The sequence below is a fragment of the Dendrobates tinctorius genome, unplaced genomic scaffold (assembly GCF_039654945.1).
Source record: "Dendrobates tinctorius isolate UK_male_01 unplaced genomic scaffold, ASM3965494v1 ptg000106l, whole genome shotgun sequence".
Lineage (NCBI taxonomy): Eukaryota > Metazoa > Chordata > Amphibia > Anura > Dendrobatidae > Dendrobates > Dendrobates tinctorius.
Window position 1 is genome coordinate 154,572 of NW_027361774.1, and position 22,604 is coordinate 177,175.

The following is a 22,604-nucleotide window of genomic DNA, read 5'->3' on the forward strand; positions in this document are numbered from 1 at the left end:
AGATAATTTCCATATTCATACTAAATAATGGCACAGATCTCCCAGACATTATGACTGCACATATCCCTAGTCTTTATAACGATATTGCACTCATTCCCTGACAGACCGCAGCATGGCCATTAGTTAGAAGCTGCTAATGATCTTTGGAGCAGGTGAGTTTTCCCTGAGTGGTACATATTGGGCTGTCTGAAGACTGAGTTTAGTCAAGGACAATTTGTCTGCACTACTAATTAACAGCTGTTACAATCCCACCAAGGACAACATCTGCAAGGAGTTTGTATGTTCTCTCCGTGTTGCGTGGGTTTCCTCTGGGTACTCCAGTTTCCTCCCACATTCCAAAGACATACTGATAGAAAATGTAGATTGTGAGCCCCATCGGGGACAGCGATGATAATGTGCGCAAGCTGTAAAGCGCTGCGGAATATGTTAGCGCTATATAAAAATAAAGATTATTAAGATTATTATACCAAATTAGGGCAGTCCCTATAGGAGAAAAATCACAAGAATTATACTGTATTTTCACATACTATCTACAGTATTCCTGACACTGGAGGGGCTTATAAACTTACGAAGTAAATAATTTGAGGTCTGGGATCTGCCAAAATGTGGCTAGTTTTCTGACTGTTTCGGATAACATGATTTCAGCTTTTTCTGTCTAGTCTCATTTGAATATAGGTCAATATTAAATACTCTCCTGATGAATTGCCTTTGGTGAGGACGATGAAGCACGTAGAAATGCGAGCCTTGGACAGTGAGTGTGTATACGTCATCTCACCCACTGAACTTTGGGTACATATTTTTTCTATTAGTCACCTTCTGACTAACCTTCAGGGGGTGAATTATGGGTATAGTTTTACATTTGGAATTAATAAAGTTTACTTTTATCCTTTTTTCAGCAAAAATGAGGAATGACAAGAGACAACCCATTTAAGAAGATTCTATTTTGGTTAAAAGTATTCAAACATTATGGACATAAAAAAGGCTTCTCCCCTATGTGACGTCTCTGATGTTTATTAACAGTTGATTTCCAAGTAAAATATTTCCCACATTAAGAAAATGAAAATGGCTTCTCCTCTGTGTGAGGTCTCCGATGTCTAACAAAAATTGCTTTCCGGTTAAAACATTTCCCACATTCTAAACAGGAAAAAAGGCTTCTCCCCATGTGTGCTCTTTGATGGCGATCAAGATCTATTTTCCATTTAAAACATTTTCCACGTTCTGAACATGAATATGGCTTCTCTGCTGTGTGAATTCTCTCATGTGTAACAAGACTTGAATTCTGAGTAGAACATTTCGACATTCTAAACATCAAAAAGGCTTCTCTCCTGTGTGAGTTCTTTGGTGCTTAACAAGATTTCCTTTCTGGTTAAAACATTTCCCACAATCTGAACATGAAAAAGGCTTCTCCCCTGTGTGAGTTCTCTGGTGAGTAAGAAGCAGTGATTTATGTGCAAAACATTTCCCACATTCTGAACATCAAAAATGCTTCTCTCCTGTGTGAGTTCTCTGGTGTTTTACAAAATGTGATTTCTGCTTAAAACATTTCCCGCATTCTGAACAGGAAAAAGGCTTCTCCCCTGTGTGAGTTCTCTGGTGAGTAACAAGCAGTGATTTACATGCAAAACATTTCCCACATTCTGAACAGGAAAAAGTCTTCTCCCCTGTGTGAGTTCTCTGGTGATGAACCAAATGTGATTTCTGGTTAAAACATTTCCCACATTCTGAACAGGAAAACGGCTTCTCCCCTGTGTGAGTTCTCTGGTGATTAACAGATTGTGATTTCGAGCTGAAACATTTCCCACATTCTGAACAGGAAAAAGTCTTCTCCCCCGTGTGAGTTCTCTGGTGTTTAACAAAATTTGATTTCTGGTTAAAACATTTCCCACATTCTGAACAGGAAAAAGGCTTCTCCCCTGTGTGAGTTCTCTGGTGAATAACAAGCAGTGATTTACATGCAAAACATTTCCCACATTCTGAACAGGAAAAAGTCTTCTCCCCTGTGTGAGTTCTATGGTGTTTTACAAAATGTGATTTCTGGTTAAAACATTTCCCACATTCTGAACAGGAAAAAGGCTTCTCCCCTGTGTGAGTTCTCTGGTGAATAACAAGCAGTGAATTACGTGCAAAACATTTCCCACATTCTGAACATGAAAAATGCTTCTCCCCTGAGTGAGTTCTCTGGTGATTAACCAAAATTGATTTCTGGTTAAAACATTTCCCACATTCTGAACAGGAAAAAGGCTTCTCCCCTGTATGAGTTCTATTGTGGTTAACAAAAAGTGATTTCTGGTTAAAACATTTCCCACATTCTGAACAGGAAAAAGGCTTCTCCCCTGTGTGAGTTCTCTGGTGAGTAACAAGCATTGATTTATGTGCAAAACATTTCCCACATTCTGAACAGGAAAAAGGCTTCTCCCCTGTGTGAGTTCTCTGGTGTTTAACAAAATGTGATTTGTGGTTAAAACATTTCCCACATTCTGAACAGGAAAAAGGCTTCTCCCCCATGTGAGTTCTATGGTGAGTAACACAATTTGATTTATCTGCAAAACATTTCCCACATTCTGAACAGGAAAAAGTCTTCTCCCCTGTGTGAGTTCTCTGGTGTTTAACAAAAGTTGATTTCTGGTTAAAACATTTCCCACATTCTGAACAGGAAAAGGGCTTCTCCCCTGTGTGAGTTCTCTGGTGAGTAACAAGCATTGATTTAAGTGCAAAACATTTCCCACATTCTGAACAGGAAAAAGGCTTCTCCCCATGTGAGTTCTATGGTGAATAACCAAATTTGATTTCTGGTTAAAACATTTCCCACAATCTGAACAGAAAAAAGGCTTTTCTCCTGTGTGAATTCTATGGTGAGTAACCAAATCTGATTTCTGGTTAAAACATTTCCCACATTCTGAACATGAAAATGACTTCTTTGCTTTAGGAGCAGTTTGTTTTTTAATGCCTCTTTTGTGACTTTGATTTTCCTTAGTAGTCAGTAATGAATCAGAAGATGGGACCTGTTTCATAGGATCAGATGACGGATCTTTGCTGTGAATGGATGATGATATATCTGGAGTAATGGCATTCACTTCAGTTGTATCTTGTAGGATCTCAAGATCATCAGATTTAAAAATTGAAGATGTCAGCTGTCCCTCTGATCTCCTGGTACAGTCATCTGCTAAGATAAAAAACAATTTTTTTAATAAAATATCATTGAGTTTTATATTTTTGAACATTTCTACTTAAAGAAGTTGTCCACCACTATAACTTTTGTTTTCATAAATCTTGCTATTATGTGCCACTAAAAACATCCACTGTGTTTATTTTAGCAATATTACCTTTTATCACACTCTAGCAGCACAGTTTCTGTGCTGGCTCCAGCTCTCATCGGGTTAATCGACAACTTCCTTTCTCCCGACTTACTGTGCTCTAATACTACAAGTTCCATGATGCATTGCACTGGCCTGTAAGCCAGCACCTAGCACACCCACTCCAAAACACACCCAAACCCCTCCCTCCTCTCGCTTCAATCTGAAGCATCTTATTGTAAGGGTCTGTGCACACGTTGTGGATTCTAATGCGGATCCGCAGTGGATTTTGCCCTGCGGAAGCGCAGCAGATTCTCCTGCGTTGTACAGTGCCATTATAGTCAATGTAAAACAAAAACCGCTGTGCACATGGTGCAGAAAATCAGCAGCATAAACGCTGAGGGTTCATTTCTGCAACATGTCGGATTCTGCAGCGTTTTACACCTGCTCCATTATAAGAATCCGCAGGTGTCAAAAAGCAGGTAAAAGTCACACAAAATCTGCAGAAAATCCGCAGGTAAGACGCCAGTCATTGTACCTGCGGATATAGCAAAATCCACACGGAAAAATCCACAGCACAATCCGCCACGTGTTCACATAAAACACATTGCAAGCATCATGAGCGCACACACGCAGGAGCGTGCACAGACACAGACGTTCTTAATAATAAGTCCCCATGTACACACCGTTATAGTGCTGAGAGCTATAAGGCTGTGTGCACACCGGGCGGATTCCAGGGCGGATTATTCCACACAGAATCCACAGCTCTTGGCAGAAAATGCAGTTGCTTTATTGATGCTCTTTTCATGTGTTTTTCACATGCGGATTTGTCTGCGTTTTTGTAACCTAAATAAAGATATGTTATTTAACAAAAAAATGATTTGTGTTGTCATTTCTGTCCAACCTCCTCTTTTACACTTGTCCAACCCACACTACATTACACACCGATAGATAAATAGATATGGGATAGATAGATTGATATGGGATAGATAGATATGGGATAGATAGAGAGATGGATAGATAGATAGATAGATCCATATATCTATCTATAGATCGATCCATATATCTATCTATAGATATATCCTAAGATATATCCATGGATATTTCCATAGATATTTTATTTCCATAGATATATCTATAGATATTTCCATATATATATCCATAGCTATATCCATATTTATTAATGAACAATATTTCATTTAAAAAAATAAGAAATAAAAAAAAATGGCATGGGCTCCCGCGCAATTTTCTTTGCCATAGGGGGAAAGCCGACGACCGGGGGCCAATATTTGTAGCCTGGGAAGGGGATAATACCCATGGCCTTTTCCCAGGCTATGAATATCAGCCCACAGCTGTCTTCATAGCCTTTACTGGCTATTAAAATAGGGGACGCCCAAAAAAATGACGTGGGGTCCCCCTAAATTTTATAGCCAGAAAGGCTACGCAGACAGCTTCGGGCTGATATTCATAGCATAGGAAGGGTCCATGGATATTGGACCCCCCCGGCTACAAATACCAGCCCACAGTCGCCCCAAAAATGGCGCATCTATAAGATGCGCCAATTCTGGCACTTAGCCCCTCTCTTCCCACCCCCGTGTAGCAGTGGGATATGGGGTAATAAGGGATTAATGTCACCTTGCTATTGGAAAATGACATTAAGCCCGGTTAATAATGGACAGGCGTCAATAAGACGCCTATCCATTATTAATCTTATAGTAATAAAATGTTAAAAAACACACACACACATAAGAATAAAGTATTTTAATGAACTAAAACACAACATGGAATTCATATTTTTTTGCACGCCCAGATCCAAGCGATGCCCTTGGTCTCCTGTAATAAAAAGTAATAAAATAAACAAACAAACCGTATACTCCCTGTCCAACACAGTCCAATTAATAACAAGTGTCCCACGACGATCTCCCCTATAGAACAGTGACATCAGGGGACTGGGCCTCCCAGTGATGAACTGACAGGAGACAATGGCTCCTGCAGTGCATCACTGAGGTTACATGAGTTCAGGCTCTCACTTTGCAGCAATGCTGCATGAGAATTAGGGTTAGGGCTAGGGTTACGGGACCTCTTTCCCGGTGGTGGAGGGATACACAGCGGAGGATTACCTCTGCCTGTTATTTCATTGCTGGGGACCCTGGAGAGCGGTCGCATCAGCTGATGCGACTGCTCTATATGGGAGTCTTGGGACCCTCGTTATTATCTGGACTACAGCGGAAAGGTGAGTATAGGTTGCTTTATTATTTTATTTTTATTACAGGAGATCGATGCCCGCAGACCCCCGCATGGCCTGTCCACCCCCTGCACAGCCAGCAGACAGCCCGCAGATCCCCGCACGGCCCGTCCACTCACCGCATAGCCAGCAGACAGCCTGCACACACAGCAGCCCGCAGACCCCCCGTACAGCCTGTCCACCCCCTGCACAGTCCCATCACTCTTGATGGGTGAGGAGACAGATGCTGCAGAGTGATGGGGCTGTGACATGTAGTGCAGCACTGCCCACACACTGCTGTGACTCTTGATGAATGACAGCAGTGTGTTGATGCGGGGTCATGCCCGCTGATGATGTCACATCAATTTCCAGAGTCAGGAAATTGACATGACATCAGCAGTTGTTAGCGGCAGCTGCAGCCTGGGGGTCACGTGACCTGGAATCAGCTGCCCGCATAACGCCGCTCACAGGCAGAATTGGCACCACAAGGTAATTACAAAAATCATTAGGGGCCCCAGGGGGATACAATGGGGGGGTTACTAAAAAGTAGTGGACAACCCCTTTAAATTGTCCATAAAAATGGCAAGCTATGTAAAAACCTTCAATTATTTACCAAGACAATGACAGTTCACAGTCTAATAGAAAATCTTGTTGGATGAGCCAGTAGTGTGCGGTGTTCAACTGTTTGTTCATTCTGCCTCCCAAATATCAAATAAAAAGAAAAACAGATAAGGCAGGTTAGTTAGGGTTAGTGTTGGGGCTAAAGTTAGGGTTAGGGTTTCTTCTAAAGTTAGGGGTAGGGTAAAGAATTAGGCTTTTCTCAATTGTTTCCCCAATAATTTGGTCACGTCAGTCACGTCGTAGTTTTGTATTTACGAAAAAAAATGAAAACGAATAAAATGGCCCTTCAGTTTTATAGTGGAGGAGGCTTATCCACTTTTATGTTCTGACAGCGTAGAAAGTATTGAAGAAAGCATACAGGATAGTATTACATACATAAGTATACATTAGAGTACAAATTATAATACTTTCCCCATTTTTTAATAAATGCAAATACACCAAACACATCCCTCCCCCTTCCCATAACAAGAACCCCCCCAATCACGCATCTACAATCCTTAGCCATGCATTACAATGTTGTACGCTGTTTTATAACCCTAATAACTTATTTTTGACGAGTTCTGCGGAAGCCAATCCGGGAAAGTCCAACCAGCCCCCCCAGATATTCTCTTGCCTCTTTTCATGTAGACACTTCGCGCCATAAGGATTACAAAATTAACTCTATTTACAAATTCCTTCCTAGCAGGAGGATTTTCATCTAACCAGTGCAATGTGATAGTCTTCCTTGTAACATAAAGCAGTCTGGCTATTGCTAGCCTACCCCATTCATCCAACGCCACCTCCTCTACATGTCCTAAAATACACGTCAATGGATCTCGAGTAATATTTGCTTCCGTCACTCTTTCCACTAAATTTAGGACCCCAATCCAAAATGCCTGTAATCATGGACAAGACCATAGCATATGAAGGATATCCGCTTCATCCATCGTACATCTCGGACATCCAGAGTCTGCCTTTAGTCCAGCCTTTTTCATCCACACAGGTGTCCTGTATACCCCATGTATAGTGTATAACTGCGGCCCCCTCCCAGAGGCACTCATAGATATTCTAGGGACATATTGTAAAACCGACTCCCACTGCTCATCCGATGTGTCTCCCGAATCCCTTGTCCATTTGGATCTAGCCATCAATGGGTGGCTATACAAAAATGTACCCAGCAATCCCCTGTAAATTATCGAAATAAGACCCCTAGTGCCCCTCTGGGGCCAAGCGTATTCAACATACTGTCATTCTGTATCACTATCGGTGACCTTCACTGTCTAGAGAATGCGTGTCGCAGCTGCAGATACTGGTAAAACACAGTATGCTCCAAAGGGAACTCTTCCCTAAGTGTTTCAAATGTTTTAAATGTCTCACCATCTAGCAACTGCGACACATACCATATACCTATTCTTCTCCACTGTCCAAAATTCCATAGACTTAGCAGTTCAGTCAGCCGGGGGTCAAACCAAATGGCTGTATCTCGTGTATTCCCATATACCCCTCCATAGCTTTATTTTTTTCCACAGTTTGAGATTTTGGCATTTTAACGACAACAGTCAATGCCTGCCCAGAAATGCACCAGAACATGACAGACTATTCAAAATCAGACCCATCATTGAAGACTTGACAGAAAAGTTCTTAAAGCTCTAAACCCCAACAGAAAACATTTCCATTGATGAGTCCCTTGTAAAATTCAAAGGAAGACTGCACCTCAAGCAATTTATTCCTTCTAAGAGGGCAAGGTTCGGAATAAAGCTCTATAAAATGTGCGAGAGTTCAACCGGATCCACATCAGCTTTTCACATTTATGAGGGGAAAGACAGCCAACTAAACCCACCAGGACGCCCTACTTATCTGGGGACATCTGGAAAAATGGTTTGGGAGCTGATAACTCAATTTTTACAAAAATGCTACAATCTGTATGTTGACAACTACTACACCAGCATACCCCTATTTAAAAGTCTGGTTGTACATAACATAGGGGCTTGTGGGACCATTCGCAAAAACTGTCAGGGGTTTCCACAATCATTGGTCAGCAAAGAGTCCTGAAAGGGGCAGTCAGATATTTTTATCCTGAGCTCGATCCACACAGATGCCACAAGGGCCACTGCAGACCAACAGGGATCCACTACTCCAAAACCTGTGTCTGTCACTGACTACAACAAATATATGGGGGGTGGACCTTGCAGATCAGGTTCTACAGCCATACCAGGTATCAAGAGAATCATATATCTGGTATAAAAAGTTAGTCATGTATTTGTTTCAGGTGGCCACATATAATTCTTTTGTGTTATACAAAAAAGCCGGAAATACAGATACTTTCCTTGATTATCAGGAAAATCATAGAATCATAGAAGCGTAGAGTTGGAAGGGACCTCCTGGGCCATCTGGTCCAAAGCCCTGCTCAAAGCAGGATTCGCTAAATCATCCCAGTCAGATGTCTGTCCAGCCTCTGTTTGAAGAGTTCCATTCAAGGAGAACTCACCACTTCTCGTGGCAGCTTGTTCCACTCATTGATCACTGTCAAAAAGTTTTTTCTAATATCTAATCTGTGTCTCCTCCCATTCAGTTTCATCCCATTGCTTCTAGTCTTTCCTTGTGCAAATGAGAATAAAGTTGATCCTTCTACAAAGTGACAGCCCTTGAGATATTTGTAGACAGCTATTAAGTCTCCTCTCAGTCTTCTCTTTTGCAAACTAAACATTCCCAAATCCTGCAACCTTTCCTCATAAGACAGGGTTTGCAGACCGGTCACCATTCTGGTCGCTCTTTTCTGAACTTGCTCCAGTTTGTTGATGTCTTTTTTAAAATTTGGTGCCCAAAACTGGATACAATATTCCAGATGAGGTCTGACCAGAGGAGTAGAGGGAAATAATGACTTCACGTGATATAGACTGTATGCTTCTGTTAATACATCCTAGAATTGCATTTGCCTTTTTTGCTGCTGCATCACACTGTTGACTCATATTCAGTCTGTGATCTATTAGTATACCCAAGTCTTTTTCACATGTGCTGTTGCTTAGCCCTATTCCTCCCATTTTGTATATGCTTTTTTCATTTTTATTGCCTAGATGTAGTACTTTGCATTTTTCCCTGTTAAAAACCATTCTGTTAGTTGCTGCCCACTTCTCCAGTTTATTTATATCTTTTTGAATCCTCTCTCTCTCTTCTCTAGTATTAGCTATCCCTCCTAGCTTTGTGTCATCAGCAAATTTAATCAGTTTACCCTCAATTCCTTCATCTAAATTGTTGATAAACATGTTGAACAATACAGGGCCCAGGACAGAGCCCTGTGGTACCCCACTTGAGACATTCTTCCAACTGGATGTGCAGCCATTTTCGACCACTTTTTGGGTCCGATCACTAAGCCAGTTATGAATCCACCTAACAGTTGCCTTGTCCATTCCATACTTAGTCATTTTTTCAATAAGGATTGTATGAGATACTTTGTCAAATGCTTTGCTGAAGTCAAGATATACTATATCTACAGCATTTCCTTGATCCACCCAATCAGTGATTCCATCATAGAAGGAAATTAAGTTAGTCTGACATGACTTATTAGTTACAAACCCATGCCTACTCTGTTTAATCACTTCATTCTTATCCAGGTACTGACATACATGTTGTTTAATAATTTGTTCAAAGATCATTCCTGGTATAGAAGTCAGACTCACCGGCCTATAGTTGCCTGGGTCCACCTTCTTCCCCTTTTTGAAGATAGGAACAACATTTGCTCTTCTCCAGTCTTCTGGGACTTCTCCTGTTCTCCAAGAATTTTCAAAGATTATGGAGAGGGGTTCAAAAATTTCTTCTGCTATCTCCTTCAGTACACTGGGGTGTAATTCATCTGGACCTGGAGACTTGAATTCATTTAGGTTAGCTAAGTGTTTCCTCACTATCTTTCGGTTTATAGATATCCTGAATTCTTCTATTCCCTTAATAGGACAGTGAAGAACAGTTGATGTTACATTTCCTGTCTGAGAGAAAACAGATGCAAAATAGGAATTTAAAAGTTCAGCCTTCTCAACATCCTGTCTTACCATTTTATCATTTTCATCCTGTAAAAATCCTATAGCATCTTTGACCTTTTCTTTTACTTTTGACATATCCCCAAAATCCTTTATTATTGCTTTTGACATCTCTTGCAAGCCTCAATTCATTGTCAGCTTCAGATAATCTGATTTGTGCCCTGCAGGTTCTGCAGACAGCATTATATTCTTCTTTAGATATGCCTCCCTCTTTCCATTTTATAAACATTTTTTTCTTCCTTTTTAGCATGTGCTTAAGTTCTGTGTTCATCCATCCTGGTTTCCTTAAATGCTTCCTATTCTTCCCTCTTTTCGGAATTGTCAACAATTGTGCTTTGAGAATTTCATTTTTCAAGATTTCCCATCCTTCCTGGACATTTTTGTCTTTAAGGATATCCAGCCATTGGATCCCAACAATTCTCTTTCTGAATCCCTTAAAAAGGTCATGTAAAAAAGGTTACCTTAAAAAGGTCATGTAAATCTTGTTTTTGAAAATGTTGTCGGCGCCAATCCTTTAGAATCTGAAGATGTCAGAAGACTCACTGAGCGACATTTTATGGCACTCATTCCAGTAACTGAAACAAGAAAGAACCCCCAGAGAAGATGTTGTGTATGTTCCTAGAGAGGAATGAGGCATGATCCCCGCTATTATTACCCACAATGCCCATCATTGCCAAACTTATGCCTCCATGACTGCTTTACAATCTTCAACACAGAACCACGTTTTTGAACCATTTTGACATTCAAGCATTTGGTTTATTTAGTGACAGACACATTTGAGTAGAGCTGACCTAACAATTTCCGGGGGTTGGTGGGGGGAGGTCTCCAGAGACACAAGCTGGGCACAATATATTGGGCACTACAATGACATTTTTGCTCTAAACCTTCCACTACGTGTTTGTGGAAATCATCCATGTAGTGAAAATGGTCACTATATCCATAGATGAAATCCCAGAGGGGTGTAATTTCCAAAATGGGCACAAGAAATATAATTCACCGCACAATTTTCTTGGATACTATGCAAAATTAGTGAATTTTATTCAAAAACATCCAGTCCACAGAAAAAAAGTGCCAGAACAGAAAAATTTGTATATACTGCCTAGATACCCATACCCAACGTTTCAATCCTCCCTGATCTTAGTCATGGGGTACTACAAAAATAGTTGCTCTGGGATTTGGAAATGACTCCCCTCTGTGAATTCATCTATGGGTGTAGTGACCATTTACCTATCTACCTATTTTCCAATGTAAAATCTGGGGTTAAAAATACATTTTAGTGGTAAAAATGTCATTTTTTTTTCACTGCCCAATGGTATATTTTTCTATGGAACAGCTGTGGGGTCAGTATGCTCACTGCACCACTAGAAGAATTCACTCAGGGAAGAAATTGGTAAAATGCAGTCACTTTTGGGGGCTTATGCTGTTCTGGCACCTCAGGGGCTCTGACAATGTGACATGTCACCCACAAACAATTCCAGCAGAATCTGCTCTCCAATACGGCGCTCTTTCCCTTCGGAGCTCTGCCATGCGCCCAAACAGTGGTTTACCCCCACATATGGGGTGTCAGCATACTCACGACAAATTACACAACAGATTTTTGGGTCCAATTTCTCCTGTTACCCCTTGGAAAGAAATGGAGAGCGGAAAGATTTTTTTTTTTGTTGTTGAAAAAATATGATTTTTTTATTTTCACAGCTCTACGTAATTATCTTCTATGAAGCACTTGGGGTTCAAAGTGCCCACCACACATTTCCTTGGGGAGTCTTGTTTCCAAATTGGTGTCAGTTGTTGGAGGTTTCCACAGTTTAGGCACATCAGGGGCTCTCCAAATGCGACATGGCAACCGCTCATTATTCCCACATATTTTACATTCAAAAAGTCAAATGTCACGCTTTCTCTTCCGAGCCCTGCCGTGTGCCCAAACAGTAGATTTCCCCCACATATGGGGTATTGGCATTCTCAGGAGAAATTGCAAAGCAAAATGTATAGTCCATTTACTCCTGTTACCCTTGCAAAAGTGAAAAAATTAGGTGTAAAGAAAAATTTTTGTTATAGAAAAATAAATGTTTATTTTTTCCTTCCAAATTGCATTCATTCCCGTGAAGCACTTGAAGGGTTAATAACCTTCTTGAATACAGTTTTGAGCACCTTGAGGGGTGCTGTTTTTAGAATGGTGTCACTTTTGGGTACTTTCTGTCATATTGACCCCCCAAACTCACTTCCAATGTGAAGTGGTCCCTAAAAATGGTTTTGTAAATTTTGTTGTAAAAATGAGACATCGCTTGTCAAATTTTAACCCTCATAACTTCCTAACGAAAAAAAAATTGTTTCCAAAACTGTGCTGATTTTTGTGCGATATGTCTCTCTGATTTAAGGATATGAAAAATAATGTGAAAATTGCAAAATTTTCAACATTTTTGTCAAATTTTCTTTTTTAACAAATAAACGCAAATCATATCAAATAAATGTTACCACTATCATAAAAGTACAATATGTCAAAAGAAAACTCTCAGAATCACCAGGATTCGTTGAAACATTTTAGAGTTATGACCTCATAAAGTGACACTGGTCAGAGTCGAAAAAATTGGTCACAAAGGTAGCTCTGCCGTGAAAGGGTTAATAATTTGTTGCACAACCTTTTGATGCAATCACTACAATCAAAAGATTCCTGTCAATGAGACTTATGTCGTGTGCTGATTACATATTTATCTGTATTGGCTTATGACTAGAGTTGAGCGACTTTTGTTTTTTTAGGGTCGCGTTTCGTTTCGTGAAACCCGACTTTTCCAAAAGTCGGGTCGAGCAAGATCGTCCGATTATAGGGAAAAGTCGGGGTCGTCCCGAAACACGAAACCCAATGTAAGTCAATGGGGAATAAAAGTCGGCAGTGAGAGGAGGACAGGAAACACACCTACAGTGCCCATTTGAATGCCAAAAGCATCAATTCTTCTTACTTAAGCTTGTCAACCTTAATTAACTTCATAATACAAGTTACGCACTGAAAAATGGGGGTTATTTGGCTAAAGTTGTGGGGGGGGAGGGCTGGCTGCAGGTTTTCATGTGCCCTGGGCGAAAGAGCGCCCCTTTAACACATACCACAACTCATCATGCTCCGATACGGCAGATAAATAGCGGTATAGTACAATGAAAAATACCTCACTTTTTACATCTCATGACGAGGCCCATCTATTTCTCCATACAGAATCATTGGTCCCATATAATGTTTGAAACAGTATATGATGAGCTCCACATAATGCTACAGTATATGTAGGTCCCCATGGATGAAGCTCCACTGTCTTATGGGCCCAAATAATGCTCCAAACATAATGGGCCCCATTTCTAATGCTCTAGTGTATAATGGGCCCTGTAAATGCTGCTCCAGTGTCTGATGTCCACCTTTGGAATGTTCCAGTGTATGGTGGGCCCCATCTATCATTCTCCAGAGTATAGTGCTCCCCAAAAATTGCTGTCCCAACATTGAAAACAATCAAATAAGTCTCCTCGATAGGGAATCCATGTACTTGTCTGGACAGGTGCTGTAGCTTGCTTAACAGCTCGCCAGCCGTTCTCACGCCCAGTATGGATTGCACGTGATTGCACAAAGGTTAGAAAGGGTACCGTATCCCTGGATAACATGTATGGATAGCGTACACATTCAAAATATATGTCTCAGGAGGCAGGCTCAGACGGTGTTAGGCCCAGTATGGATTGCACGTGATTGCACAAAGGTTAGAAAGGGTACCGTATCCCTGGATAACATGTATGAATAGCGTACACATTCAAAATATATGTCTATACAGCATGAGGCAGGCTCAGACGGTGTTAGGCCCAGTATGGATTGCACGTGATTGCACAAAGGTTAGAAAGGGTACCGTATCCCCGGATAACATGTATGGATAGCGTACACATTCAAAATATATGTCTCAGGAGGCAGGCTCAGACGGTGTTAGGCCCAGTATGGATTGCACGTGATTGCACAAAGGTTAGAAAGGGTACCGTATCCCTGGATAACATGTATGGATAGCGTACACATTCAAAATATATGTCTATACAGCATGAGGCAGGCTCAGACGGTGTTAGGCCCAGTATGGATTGCACGTGATTGCACAAAGGTTAGAAAGGGTACCGTATCCCTGGATAACATGTATGGATAGCGTACACATTCAAAATATATGTCTCAGGAGGCAGGCTCAGACGGTGTTAGGCCCAGTATGGATTGCACGTGATTGCACAAAGGTTAGAAAGGGTACCGTATCCCTGGATAACATGTATGGATAGCGTACACATTCAAAATATATGTCTATACAGCATGAGGCAGGCTCAGACGGTGTTAGGCCCAGTATGGATTGCACGTGATTGCACAAAGGTTAGAAAGGGTACCGTATCCCTGGATAACATGTATGGATAGCGTACACATTCAAAATATATGTCTATACAGCATGAGGCAGGCTCAGACGGTGTTAGGCCCAGTATGGATTGCACGTGATTGCACAAAGGTTAGAAAGGGTACCGTATCCCTGGATAACATGTATGGATAGCGTACACATTCAAAATATATGTCTATACAGCATGAGGCAGGCTCAGACGGTGTTAGGCCCAGTATGGATTGCACGTGATTGCACAAAGGTTAGAAAGGGTACCGTATCCCTGGATAACATGTATGGATAGCGTACACATTCAAAATATATGTCTATACAGCATGAGGCAGGCTCAGACGGTGTTAGGCCCAGTAGGGATTGCACGTGATTGCACAAAGGTTAGAAAGGGTACCGTATCCCTGGATAACATGTATGGATAGCGTACACATTCAAAATATATGTCTCAGGAGGCAGGCTCAGACGGTGTTAGGCCCAGTATGGATTTGACGGCCCAGATTACACAGCGGAGGAGCAGGGAGAGGTAAAGATTGCAAATGCTGGGGCCCTGCCCAAGCAAGGGGGGCCCACTCGTGGGCGTCGGTACTGGCACTGGGCCCCTCATAGTACAGCGGTGTGTCTGACGGCGGGTGTGCACCACCACCGTCAGAGACACTTGATTGCACTATGAGGGACCCTGTGCCAGTGCCCGCGCCCAAGAGTCGGCCTACCCACCTGTCCAGGGCAACGGCACTCGCACGGTGTCGTGCGCTAGGTGTTGACCCCGGCCATGGGGGGGGAGGCAGCACAGTTAGGGAGTTTTAGAAAGTGGCATATGTTGATGTTGGACATTCAGCTGATGCAAAAGGCGAAATAAGTGAAGTACCAGGAAGAGGTGGACCAAAGCAAGCCATTTTTCTGTCACCCTATGTGTCATCAGGGGAAGGTGGGACAAAATCCTTGGAAACCCATGCGTGGTTCATTTTAATGAAGGTTAGATCATCCACATTTTGGGTTGACAGACGGGTCCTTTTTTCTGTCAGGATTGATCCAGCTGCACTGAAGACTCTTTCCGATAGCACACTTGCAGCTGGGCAAGCGAGCTCCTGTAAGGCATATTGGGCCAATTCAGGCCAGGTGTCCAGTTTAGCGGCCCAATAGTCAAAGGGGAATGACCTGTGTGGGAGAACATCGATATGGGAGGAAAAGTAGTTTGTAACCATGGTTGACAACTGCTGTCTCCTGTCACTTTCCATCGATGCAGTATTACCAGTTGTGTGAGCGGTATTTGAAAAATCAGTCCACAACATTGTCATGAAACCCGTCTCCAACGCCACTTCTGCTGTGTGCACCACGAACACCTCTGCCAAGCTGCCCCCGGCCCGTACGGCTCGTGTGAGAACCATCACCGCTGCTGTGTGCTGGGAATGCCTCAAGCAACCGATTTACCAGAGTTGCTTGTTTATTAGCCAATATTAGGTCAAGGTTCTCCTGTGGCATGATGTTTTGTAATTTGCCTTTATAGCGTGGATCCAGGATGCTGGCCAACCAGTAGTCGTCATCGTTCATCATTTTGGCAATGCGGGGGTCCGCATTTTGGTCAGCTGTGACCAAAGTGACGAGAGGATAATGGAGATTTTGAATCTCTGCGCACACTTTTGGACACTGGACACTTGTGGATTGTGTGAGGCCCACTGATATCTGAGCGCTATGTGACAGGCTCGATGGCACAGCTGCCTGTGACAAAAGTGACGAGAGGATAATGGAGATTTTGAATCTCTGCGCACACTTTTGGACACTGGACACTTGTGGATTGTGTGAGGCCCACTGATATCTGAGCGCTATGTGACAGGCTCGATGGCACAGCTGCCTGTGACAAAAGTGACGAGAGGATAATGGAGATTTTGAATCTCTGCGCACACTTTTGGACACTGGACACTTGTGGATTGTGTGAGGCCCACTGATATCTGAGCGCTATGTGACAGGCTCGATGGCACAGCTGCCTGTGACAAAAGTGAAGAGAGGATAATGGAGATTTTGAATCTCTGCGCACACTTTTGGACACTGGACACTTGTGGATTGTGTGAGGCCCACTGATATCTGAGCGCTATGTGACAGGCTCGATGGCACAGCTGCCTGTGACAAAAGTGACGAGAGGATAATGGAGATTTTGAATCTCTGCGCACACTTTTGGACACTGGACACTTGTGGATTGTGTGAGGCCCACTGATATCTGAGCGCTATGTGACAGGCTCGATGGCACAGCTGTGACAAAAGTGACTAGAGGATAAGGGAGATTGGATTGCTTTTAAAAAAGCAGTTTGCGGAGCAGTGGGTAAACAGCAATGCCAGCGTGTCAGGAAGCCTTAAAAGGCAGCCCAACAACCAACACCACTGATACACCACTATATAGCCTCCCCTTGCACTGCACACACAGTGACTTGTGTGTTGTGCAGGCCAAATCGCTAGCAGCAGAAGCAGTTTTTTTGTCTTCTTCCCTGCCTAACGCTCTCCCTACAGAATCAGCAGCAACCTCTCCCTATACTAAGATTGGCAGAAGTAAGATGGCGGTCGGCGTGCACGCCCTTTTATACCCCCTGTGACGCCCACCAAAGCAAGCCAATCACTTGCATGCCCTTCTGAAAGATGGTGGTGACCCGTGCCTAGGTCATCACGTTGCCCACAGTGTCCGTGGATCCTGATTGGCTGAAAAAGAGTGCAAAACAAACTTTTGAAACGCGACTTTGGCGCGTAAGTCGCCGACCTCATCCTAGGGTTGGGTTTCTTTTCATGAAACCCGACTTTGCCAAAAGTCGGCGACTTTTGAATTTTTTCGACCCGTTTCGCTCAACTCTACTTATGACAGGTTGCTGATCCCTCACTGACCTGCCCCCCATTTTCACGTACTGCATATAATAGCATTGATATTATTGTTGATAATGCCTGTATCGATAATGTAAAATATGACGTAAGATATCCCTGATTATCACATTTTCTGGAATATTCAAGACTCTTCTATTCACATACTGAACTCTGCTTTGCCAGTTGTGAGGGCTTGACACCCCCTGTTCTTTTCCTGTCATGCCTGCATCTTCACTCACAGCTTGTAACCAGAGACTACAGCTCACTCGCTCCTTCCTGTTCCCCCTTTCCACTAAGGAATGCTAATTAGACAAGAATGTTCTTTGTCTAAGTCCATGTGCTGCATATATATGTGGGAAATATCAAAGAGGTCATAACTCGGACCCAATCAGTGACAGAAATATGAAATTACATATTTGGCATGTTCTTCGATGGGACTATTTAGCCTGTGTTTTTCCAAATTATAGCTTCAGCAGAATCAGAGAAGTAGATTCATGTGCAGCCAGGGCAGCCCAATGTTTTGTGTTTCATTTTGAATGAACGCCAGCGACAAGCTGAATAAGATGATACTATGTGCATTTCTATACGAGGTACCCTCTGCAAGATATGATTATTATAGTTTTCTTAGCCAGATTGTAACTCTGAAAGCAGGGGGAGGACCGCCACAAGCCAGCCTCTTTACTGATGTCACAAGCCCAGGGGTATAAGTCACTTTAAGTCAGGACAGCTCATTCTAGCCTGGGAAACTGCTGCATCCAGACCCCTCAATGTATGGTGATGTCTGGCTCCTCCCCCAGCATGGTTCTGCCTGAAATGATCTAAGTAACATGTGAGTGCCTCTTTTCTTGTTAATCCTTTTTTTTATTTGTAATTGCTTTGTACATAATTTAATTGTCTCATATTGTAAAATCTTTTTATATCTTCTGTAAACACTGCCTATCTTTTGGGAGTAAAAAATAAAATTACTAGTTCCGTATCTCCTTGCTCTATCACAAACTTATATGTGCCTGAAGTTGATTACGCTACTAATTTGGGTTGTCTTCGTACCCCTTTATTAATTTAAATATTGATAGAGAAATCACAAGCTGGTGACAGTGAAGTGTGCTCTGGGCTAGGTGGGCTAGCTGGCAGTGACGGAAGGGGTTTTATAAGCTGATTGTCTGGCTGCGGCCAGAGCCTTTATAATTCCCTTGCTGCAGTGGGCCTAATAGCCAGTGCCCAACAAGTAGCCCGTCTGGCAACTAATTATCCTAGGTGCAGTTCCCTGACTGACCTGAGGGTAAAGGGGGCACCGGAGAGCTGCAATTTCCAAAGCGGAACTGGAAAGTGGGATATACATAAATCCCAGCAGTTTGTAACTCATTGTTGGCAGCGGTGGCATAACTAAAATAAGCCCCCATGCGGTAAATTGATAGGTCAAGACTATCTTGCTGTTTTTCATCACATTGTAGCAGTGGTGGGATAACTAAGATAAGCCCCCGGCTCATGTAATAGCCGAGTGCTTGCCAAAGGTCATACAACCCCTTTTCCTGACATTTGGTGGCAGAGCGGTAGGATCATAGAGCATTAATGATCTGGATTGAGCAATCATCCCTCTCACTAAAACTTGCATGGTTCTTCCGAGGACCCTGCAGCAACAGTTTGGAGAACGAACTCTGTGTTTACTAGTCCTGAGACAATTGTGTGTATTTGTGATTACCCCCTCTCTTCTCTTTGTTTTTCTATCCTATCTCTTCTTTTATTTTGCAACCATGGATATGTGGAGAGAATCCTATTATAAGCGGCTGAACATGGACGCCCTTGCGGCCCTGTGCACATCAAACCAGCTTGATGCCGCCGACAAAAGCAGAGAAGCTGATCGCGGCGATGGTGCAATGGGAAGAGAGCCAGGACCATTCCCAAGGCCCAGTGGACACAGAAGGCAGCGCCCATACCGATAGTGCAGCCTCAGCAGTCTAGCTGGTGCTGGTCAGCCTTACCTGTAGCCAGTGAGCCATGGACCGCTATCCAGAACTGGCCCTACAACACTGCCCCAGCTGCTGATCCAGCAAGCGCTTGAGAGAGCTGAGCGCCAAGCTGAGAGAGCTGAGTGTCAAGCACAGGCTGAAAGAGCTGAGCGCCAAAGCCCAGAGAGACAACGAACTGGAGGTTCTCCGGCAGGGGGGAATCCTCTCCACGGCCCGAAACCGCGAGCCCAACAGCGCTCAGAGTCCTAAACCCCGGCCAGAGCATTTTCCTGTGATGGAAAAGGACGGGGACTTGGACATTTTTTTGTGGGCCTTTGAGAAAGCCTGTAGACAGTACCAGCTGCATATGGAACAATGGGACCAGGCACTTGGCCCCAGGGCTAAAAGGCAAAGCTCTGGAGGCATTTGCTTTTCTCCCGCCAGAAGAAGATGACCAGTATGGTGCCATCAAGCAGGCCCTGATCGCCAAATACCGGCTAACCCCTGAGGTATCGAAAGAAGTTCCGGAACCTCCAACGTGGCCCACACGACAGTTATATTGATGTGGTGCAAGGACTCAGGACCCACTTTGACCAGTGGATCCACGGACTGTCAGTGAACACCTTTGAGCTGCTGAAAGACCTTATGATCAAAGACCAGTTCTTACATCTTTGTCCAGCTGAGGTCTGATGGTTCATACTGGACCGAGAGCCAACGGATGCGAACAAAGCAGCGCAGATCGCCGACACCTATGAGGTCAACCGGAAACCAGAGACACGGAAGCCAGTCACTGCGCCCTGTCCCATTTGCCAATGCCAGGCCCACATCAGACCCTTGCCAGTGTTTTCTCTGCAAACGGACTGGACATATCAGTGCCACCTGTCCGGAGAGGCAGAAGAACCCCCCCAGTCAAAGCCTCTGGGCCCAACGCCTCTGTTCTTTTGGTGGGTGGTGTGGTTGGAAAGGTCGATGACAACGTGCAGCACATCTGTGTGGGGGCCCGCCTCGATAGAAGCCTCAAGGACACCGGGGCCGAACGAACCCTCATCCAACCCGGACTGGCGACCAGTGAAGAGATGATTGATGGGAAAACCCTAACCATCACCGGGATTGGGGACGTTAGCTGCCCCTTGCCGATGACCCGGGTTTTCATTGATTGCGGTGCTGGGAGCTGGGTGAGGGAAGTGGGGGTGTCCGAAAGCCTGAACACTGATATTTTATTGGGGACTGATTTTGGGAGAATGGTTGCATACTATGTCCCTGACACCCCTCCCCAATCTGATAATAAGGGTAACGCTAACCCTGATGATGGTGGGAAACTGAATGGGTTACCTGACAATGCTTTATGTAGTAATGATGCATTTGATAACCATTCTTTCCCTAGGAATGATGCCGATAGTGATGTAAATGTGCCAACTGAACCTGATAACCATTTTTCTGAGAAGGTTGATGTGTCTACAGGTACAGGAGTGCTCAGTCACGTTGCTCTGAGGAGTGAGACGGCTGAGGAACCCCTAGCAGGAGCAAGTGTCGGTGCTACAGGAAATGGGGAGGTGCATGGGAACCGTGAGGAAGTTGATGCCATGCCAATGACTAGTGCCACCGAGGAAGGTAACTGGCCCATAAGTAGCACTGCCCCTGAAAAGTTGGGGGTGGATGGGGAGGTAGAAATCCCCTTGGAGACAGCCTACGTAGCTGCTGTCACCCGCAGTCAAAGTGCCTGGAATGCAGGTAGCACCCTGCATTCTGGACCCTCCTCCGCTACAGTAGTGACTGAACTAGAGGTGGACCCAGAGCAGGTCCCAGTGAAGAGGGGACCTCACTTCTGTCTGCCTCCAGCCAGGAGTTCCAGGCTGCTCAGCGGTCAGATGCGAGCCTGGAGAAATTGAGACACTTCGCCGAGACACCCACCTCCGCAACTGATAAGGACAGGGTGTTCTGGGAACGAGGAATGTTGTACCGGGAGACAGTACCTGGAGAATTCCAAAAGGAGTGGTTGAGGGAAAGGCAGCTGGTCATCCCCTATCGATTTAGGGCTGAGTTGTTACGGATTACCCATGAGATTCCACTTGCTGGACACTTGGGGATCAGCAAAACTAAGGCCCGGCTGTCTCAACACTTCTATTGGCCCAAGATGGGGACAGACATGTCCGAATCCTGCCGCTCCTGTATCATCTGTCAAAAAAGGGGAAGGCAGGGCTTGCCCCTATGGCTCTCCTGATTTCTTTGCCGGTGATAGAGGAGAATTTCCAGAGAATTGCGGTGGACATTGTGGGCCCGCTGGCAGTCCCCAGCAGCTCTGGAAAGCAATACATTCTTACCATGGTAGACTACGCTACCTGGTACCCAGAGGCAGTAGCTCTGTCCTCAACCAGGGCGAATAAGGTGGCGGATGCACTGGTGACCATCTTTTCAAAGGTAGGATTTCCCAGGGAGATGCTTACCGATCAAGGGACCCAATTCATGTCTCACCTAATGGAGGCTCTCTGTAAGAAAATGCAGGTGACGCAGCTGGTATCGAGTGCGTATCACCCACAGACCAATGGTTTGTGTGAACGCTTCAACGGTACCCTCAAACAGATGCTCCCCTTGCTGGTTGAGACCCAAGGGCGCGACTGGGAGCGGTACCTCCCACACCTGCTATTCACTTCCAGAGAAGTCTTGCAGGCCTTGACGGGTTCCTCCCTCTTCGAGCTCCTCTATGGGAGGCCAGTCTGGGGACCCCTTAGGTTGGTAAAAGAATCCTAGGAAGATGAACCAAACCCCACTGAAGTGTCCATCATGGATTATGTCATGCGCTTCCGTGACAAGATGCAGACCTTGATACAGTTGGTGCAGGACAACATGGTGCAGGCTCAGGCTGACCAGAAACACTGGTACGACCGGAACACCAGGGAGCGGACCTACCAGATGGGTCAAAGGGTGTGGGTGCTGGTCCCCGTACCAAATGATAAGCTTCAGGCAGCCTGGGAAGGCCTGTACGTCGTCCACCAACAGCTCAACCCAGTCACCTACGTGGTCACGGTTGACCACGCTCGGGGTAGGCGCAAGCCCTTTCATGTCAACATGATGAAGGCTCACCACGAACATGAAGCCTGCATCCTACCAGTCTGCAACTGCCCGGGGTTGGGGAGGAAGACCCCCTCCTCGACATGCTGGCCCAAGCCAAGGCCGGTGGGTCCATCGAGGACATGGAGGATAACGACTTGTTAACCGTACCCCAGCGGTCGCAGTTGTTGACCACACTGGAACTCTTCCGGGCAGTGTTCTCCAACCGACCAGGAGGGACTGAG

The 22,604-nt window shown here is 44.3% G+C and overlaps 1 protein-coding gene across 1 annotated transcript; it reads right to left on the bottom strand.

Moving 5' to 3' along the window:
• Positions 1-995: 995 nt before the first annotated feature.
• Positions 996-2,841, bottom strand: LOC141100540 (uncharacterized). The gene has a single exon (XM_073589102.1). It carries the CDS (start codon positions 2,698-2,700, stop codon positions 1,477-1,479), a length of 1,224 nt encoding a protein of 407 aa, XP_073445203.1. The 5' UTR covers positions 2,701-2,841; the 3' UTR covers positions 996-1,476.
• Positions 2,842-22,604: the final 19,763 nt, after the last annotated feature.

Coding starts and splice junctions, on each gene's coding strand:
- LOC141100540 (XM_073589102.1), bottom strand. CDS start 2,700: ATGCTTGTTACTCACCAGAGAACTCACACAGGGGAGAAGCCCTTTTCC.